Below are 6,204 nucleotides of genomic sequence, written 5' to 3' on the forward strand. Positions count from 1 at the left end.
ATTCTCAAGGCACAAGAATTTGTGATATTTGCGGGTGTCTTCTCTGTGTACACGATGGCATTCTTTACAAAACTAACCACGACCATTATTAACTTCCAGTTTTCTTTTTTCTTGTTTTTGACAGGACCAGCCGTAAGGTACAGCCAGTTTGAAGTGTCTCAGCCCAAACCACCTCCTCTCGTTGGTCAGCACACATTGGATGTTCTGAAGGATACTCTGGGGTACAAGGATGATGCCCTAGAGGAACTGCTCAGCTCTGGAGCAATAGTTCAGCATGAACGCATATGAATGGCTTTGGCTTCGGTTGTTGACGGAGAAGAAACTTCCTGGAATTCTACCAGGATCTCTTTAGTTTTCACAACCCATGATGGAGATGTGATTAAGTTCTTGGTATTTTTTTAATATAGTCTGAAACACACACTGCATTCAAGTATCAACCTGCAAAGTTTTAAAATCTATTTTTCCTGCCTTTCTTGCAGACCGGGGACAGGTAGAGGTGCTGGTATCATAGAGGTGCTGGTAACTATAAAATTCAGCATTTGGTATATTGCTGATAGACCAAAATAAAACCCACCATGCAATCCCACTGCCACATGTTCAGCAGTGCCTCTCTCTGGAAACACATGGATGAATTTCAGAAGATCTGAGTTCCATGCCAAAAGCTACTAATTGCATGGGTAAAGCCAGTAGAATCTAGGCCATAATTAACAGCACGTGATACTCGAAAGCAAAACCACTTTCTGTATACAAAGCAATATGGCATTTCTTTAAGCACGGGGGGGGGGGGGGATGATTGGTCAATCTTGCAGGCATATAATTTAGATCAAAAGTAGAATTCTGAACAAGAAGATTCCAAAACTTTTACTTCTGCTAAAGTAAGGCACTGCCTTCCTTCCCTGAAACTAAATAAAGCTAACCGAAACTGACACTCAACAAATAATGACCATATTTCACTCAAAGGATCGGAAACAGGCCTCCTGTTATAAGTGGCCTGTCACTTGGTTTCCAGTTTAACAAACAACATCCTCTGTGTTAAATCTGAACTTCACAACTATATCTTGCTTTCCGGGGGGGGATGAGGGAGAGAAAGAAAGAAAATTATTACATAATTAAGTTTAAAAATGGATTTGCAATCGCCTTTGAAGTTGTGTGGCACGGCCTTCCTTTGTTGGCTTATTTTGTAAATCTTTGTGTTGTCTCATTTTCAGATTTCCTTCTAATCTTTTTTCCTCCTTGTACATGTATGTGTGAAATTACAGTCTCAGTACCAGAGTCAATACTTCTGACCATATGCTAAAGGCATCGTTATATTTTGGATCAAGTGGATCAAGAAGATGCGTGCATGGGCAAGAGTCAAGAATCGGGATGCAGGGAATGGGATTGGGAGGGGAAATTCCCCTTTAATTCAAAAATAGCAGCCAAGATTAAAGAGGAGAAACAATGCTGGGAACTTAGATACGGCGATTTGGTCGTAAACTAGGCACTGCTTTTGTTGAAAACAGTTGCTTTTAAACTCATATTTACAAATAGGCATGCTGTTTCTGCTTAGTCTATTTCTCATTTCAAGAACAGAATACATAAGATTTAAGATTAATTCAAAACCTCCTAAAGGAGCTTTGTTTTGTCCAGTAGTTTCCCAAGGAAAGGGCTAAGTGTCACCAAACCAATTCATGCAAACCCCATTGGCTTACTTAGTTTTTAATTCCATATTTAATTTTTGTTCCGCAAGGCTGAACACAAATAGGAAGTTCATTTTCTTATCCTTTGGGCTTGTTTGAACCTCAGGACCTAATAGCCGGTTTCCTCAGAAAAAGTCAGTGAGTTAAATGAGACTTGCTTTGTTAAATGCTTCATATCACAGTCTCGGAATGCTTTCAGGCATCTTTATCTGCAGGAAGCTATGTTGAGCTAGCACAAATTGTAGCCAGGCGCAGCAGAATGGTGACTGCACAGAATTCTGCTCAGCACAAACCAGCCTGACCTAGGATGACTGAACTCTTTCCATGTTAGCAAGAGGCACTGTGCCCCAGAATGTTCTGACTAGTTAACCAAGAGTAAGCCAGGTCTACTACCACTGAGAGAAAGTGTTGAAATTGCTTAGAATCTGGGGCTGGGTTTACATGGGCAGCAAAATGAGATGGGAATGAACTGGTAGAAGAACAAGCAGAGGTTAGTCAAAGTTATTGAGAGAGCACTTACTTACTACAATTAACACTTTACTGAAAATTTCCTTCTTCATGCATCAAACCTATAAATTCTTCTAACTGGACTATGCAAAACAGAAGCAGTAGCACACAATCTGCAGATCAACATGGAAGTAACTACAAAGGTAACTTTTACTGGCTGGGTTGATGGGAGTTGTCACCCAAGATCAAATATAGTTCTTATAGAATAAAACTGAACAGAGGACCTGTAAGAAGCTGTTATATTTTTTTTTTTAAAAAAATGGTATTGGCATAAAGAAGTGATGCATGATCAGATTTCAGATTGTTGCCCAACATGTGCCCAGTCTAATTGCCCCAGATGCCACTCGTGGGGAACCACAATTTCCAAAGCTTCCATTTACTGAAACTGAGCATAATCTTCTCAGCTGCTACATTGTGAAAGACTTCCAGAAATCGTTTGGCCACAAATATTAGTTGAATCATATCATATACACACGATTTTTAAAAAATGTTGAGATAGTTTTCTTCTATTTCAAAAATCCAGATTTTGAGAGAATGTGGAAACACACCAGACAAAATGGATTTTTTTAAAAAAACAACTACAGTGGTACCTCGGGTTAAGTACTTAATTTGTTCTGGAGGTCCGTTCTTAACCTGAAACTGTTCTTAACCTGAAGCACCACTTTAGCTAATGGGGCCTCCTGCTGCCACCGTGCCACCAGAGCATGATTTCTGTTCTCATCCTGAAGCAAAGTTCTTAACCTGAAGCACTATTTCTGGGTTAGTGGAGTCTGTAACCTGAAGCGTATGTAACCTGAAGCATATGTAACCCGAGGTACCACTGTATTAGTCCATTCCATAGTATTTGAAGTACCATTTGGATCACGAAAATATGAAGCTGGCTTCTGAGACCACCATAAACCTACGATGAAGTAGAGGTTATACTGAAAGGCATCCCTCTCTTCATAAAAGTCTGCAGGCCAAATTAAATCCAATCCAGGATTGGATTTCCTGACCTGTTGGGTTTTTTTCTTTGTTTGCAAAAAATCCCCAATTAAACAAACAATGAAACAATGACATCCTCCCCACGCAATTCCCTTGGTAAAAAACTGCACATGCATCCAAAAGCTCATTTGCTCTGCTAGGGAAAATGGTTGCACTAAAGGGGCAAATCAAAGCTTGACAGGTGGCAATCTTTTAGGTCACTTAAAAAGGGATGAAAACACCCACCTGGTGCAAAGTGACAACTGTCAGTTTGCAAGAGAGCTACCCAGCAGATCCTGCACCCTTCTTGGAGGCCAATAATTTCCTGGGTATTGGGGGTGGGGGGTGTTTGCAGATCCCACTGCTGACAAACTTTAAACTTACATATGTGAAACCTTTGGCAAGAGAAAGGGACAGTTTGCACTGTGTAATCACTACTTTGACAAAAGTGACGCTCCCCTCCGCCCTGGCCATGAGAGGTATCTTCTTGTCATTAAATAAGAGCTTTGAATCCCCTCAAAGAAAATTTTGCTCTGGAGTCAAACCTTGAGAAAATTCAGTCTGGGAATAATCTCAGTCTAATTGGAATGATATTTATTTGCTTATTTCTTCAAATTTATAACTCCCCTAAAAAGGTCCAGGGTAGCTTACAATAATAAAATTACATTAAAACAATTTCAAGCAACACTATAACACATTACGGGCAGCAGTTGAACTCAGCAGTATGAGAAAGGCTTCTTTGTGCTGATGAAGAGAGAAGTTTGTTTGTCTCAAATTTAACCCAATATAATGAGATTATGCAGCAAAAGCAAGATCATACCTCTCATTGGGTTGGTATACGTACATAAGTTACATATGTAAGAGGATCGTTTATCGTGATTCCTGTTCTTATGTAACTGCCTTGTTTTATACTTTCTGCATGTCCCATGATCATATTATAAAAGTAGTTGCTTTCTATGTGATAAATCAAGCACTGCTAGGAGTTGTATTTCTTATCAATATATTGTATTTCCAATGTATTTCTTATCAATAAAAATCAATAAAAGGAAATTATTCTGAAAGTGTGGCCCAGAGGAAAAATGTTTGAGAACCACTGGTCTAGAGAGAAGGTCTCCTGTATTCTTAGGTTCCTTAGTGTCCTGGGAAACCTCATCCATTTGGGGGCCCCTGAGGCTTGAACTGTTATGGGGGGGGGGTCCCTTCACAACCAGCAATGAGGTCTGGGTAACTTCTAACCTCTTCCATGGGCTTGTTCCACAACACATCACCACACCTTTACAATGTCTGTGCTACTGACTCTCAAACTTAGGGATTGTTGAAATATATACAACAAAAAATTAACCAATTTGAATAATGTGACTCAAATTTGGTATACTAGACCCAAAAAGTTTAAGCAGTATGGACTAAAATTGCTTCTGGGGCCCATCTGGGATTAGAGGCCCTCAAACTTAAGCTTTGTTAGTTTCATAGTGGATCCGCCTGTGACCTCTTCTAATGTAGAACTGTCACAAGAAAATATGCAAATCTGTAAGAAAATTGCATTCTAGCCATATTTATGAGTCTCTTACGTTTGTTACTAACGCCAGTAAAACACATGCAGGAACAATCAGGCAGTACTCACAGAAGTGGCCATTTGTGTAGGGTGGGTTGGCTTGTTGTGCATGTCTGCCAGGCTAGAACCAGAAACAGGACTTGCCTAAATCCCATGGTAGGCGACGCAATGTGAATTATGAACTTCCCCAATTCACGAGTGATCCGCAAACCAAAAATTATTTGCTGATTCTGCAAATAACTTAAAATAACGAATACATTGGAGAAGTCTGCGATCTGGTCTCAATCAGTTCTCAAGCACCAAAAAGGTGAAACTTGCCAGATAAATATTATGTTACTAATTATTCACCTAGCTGTGTTTTACACTTACGGGGCTCTTTTACAGATAATGTTTCAAAACCATTCACAAGGAATTCATTGCAAATATCTCACGGGTCACTGAGTTCCCTGAAAGCTGGGTCAGATATTCAAAGGAATACTGTGGAAACACTGAATCATGTACTTAATATTCCTTCTACACTGCAGAGTTGCATAAAGAGGAAAAAAATCAGCATAACCTTCAGGACATGCTATTTTTAGTTGTAAGAATGACCTTGGCATCTGCAATGAGGTGGGTGTGGCTATGAAGGAGAGGGCTATTGATGGCTACTAACCACCATGGCTATGCTCTGCCTCCACACTGGAAACCGCAGGTTTCCCGCAGGCTAATGGTCAGCTGCTGTGAGGATGTGGGACTGGATGGGCCATTGGGGAATCCAGGAGGTTCTTCTCATGCTCATGTCATGACTGATCACACTGATTTCGATGAAAACCAAGCCCACCCAATGTATTTGTAAACATTTCTACCACTCACATTTTAAACATTTTTCAAGGTCTTTTGTATACCTCTTGATCTACTCAAAATGCCCAGGGTTTTAGCATCAAGTTGGCCAACTGCCATCTTTGTAAACTTAATCCCCCCTCCCTCCCTGTTCTGTCTTTTCCAGGCTGCTGTAGCAGAGACTTCTAACTCCTTTCATTTCCTTCAGTAGCCTTTCCCCATGGCTGACTGACACCCAGCCTGGAAATAAGCTAGGCGAGACAAAGCGTAGAATGCGGACCAAGTAATAGGATCCACAAGGAAACTGCAAAAAGAGTATATGAAAAGGACAGGGACAAAATTGGCTGCCTGGCCCGGCATTTTAACTCCACCCTGGCCTAGATGATATTCAAAGGGCTGAGATCTGTCATTTTGCATAGCTATCTAAATACCTAATCTTATATTCACTTTGTACTACCCGCTTTTGATTTAAAACAATTCCGCCCTCCAAAGTTTTATTGTTGAAGTAAGAAATTTGATGATTTGGAAGCGTTTACAGTGGAGCATATTTCGTGGTTATTGTTCTTGTGATGCGTCCAATACAAACCACTTTAGGAAAGCTCTGTTTTCTGCACTTTAAATCCACTTTTGCAGAATAGAGGTTTTCCAACTGGCTGAGGAGGTGGGCTTTCTACTTTTCATTTA

General features: G+C 40.3%; 1 protein-coding gene across 6 annotated transcripts in view; it reads left to right on the forward strand.

Annotated features, from left to right (window-relative positions):
* SUGCT (succinyl-CoA:glutarate-CoA transferase) overlaps positions 1-4,210 on the forward strand; it is a 287,447-nt gene extending 283,237 nt beyond the window's left edge. For 4 of the 6 annotated variants that reach the window (XM_077916528.1, XM_028750513.2, XM_077916531.1 and 1 more), the window contains one exon: positions 125-4,210. In XM_077916528.1, coding sequence (XP_077772654.1) covers positions 125-152 — 28 coding nt within the window. In that variant the 3' untranslated portion in view covers positions 153-4,210. The remainder of the gene's footprint in view (positions 1-124) is intronic. The other 2 variants (XM_077916530.1, XM_028750515.2) reach the window with 1 other exon arrangement.
* Positions 4,211-6,204: the final 1,994 nt, after the last annotated feature.

The sequence above is a fragment of the Podarcis muralis genome, chromosome 12, assembly GCF_964188315.1.
Source record: "Podarcis muralis chromosome 12, rPodMur119.hap1.1, whole genome shotgun sequence".
Classification (NCBI taxonomy): domain Eukaryota; kingdom Metazoa; phylum Chordata; class Lepidosauria; order Squamata; family Lacertidae; genus Podarcis; species Podarcis muralis.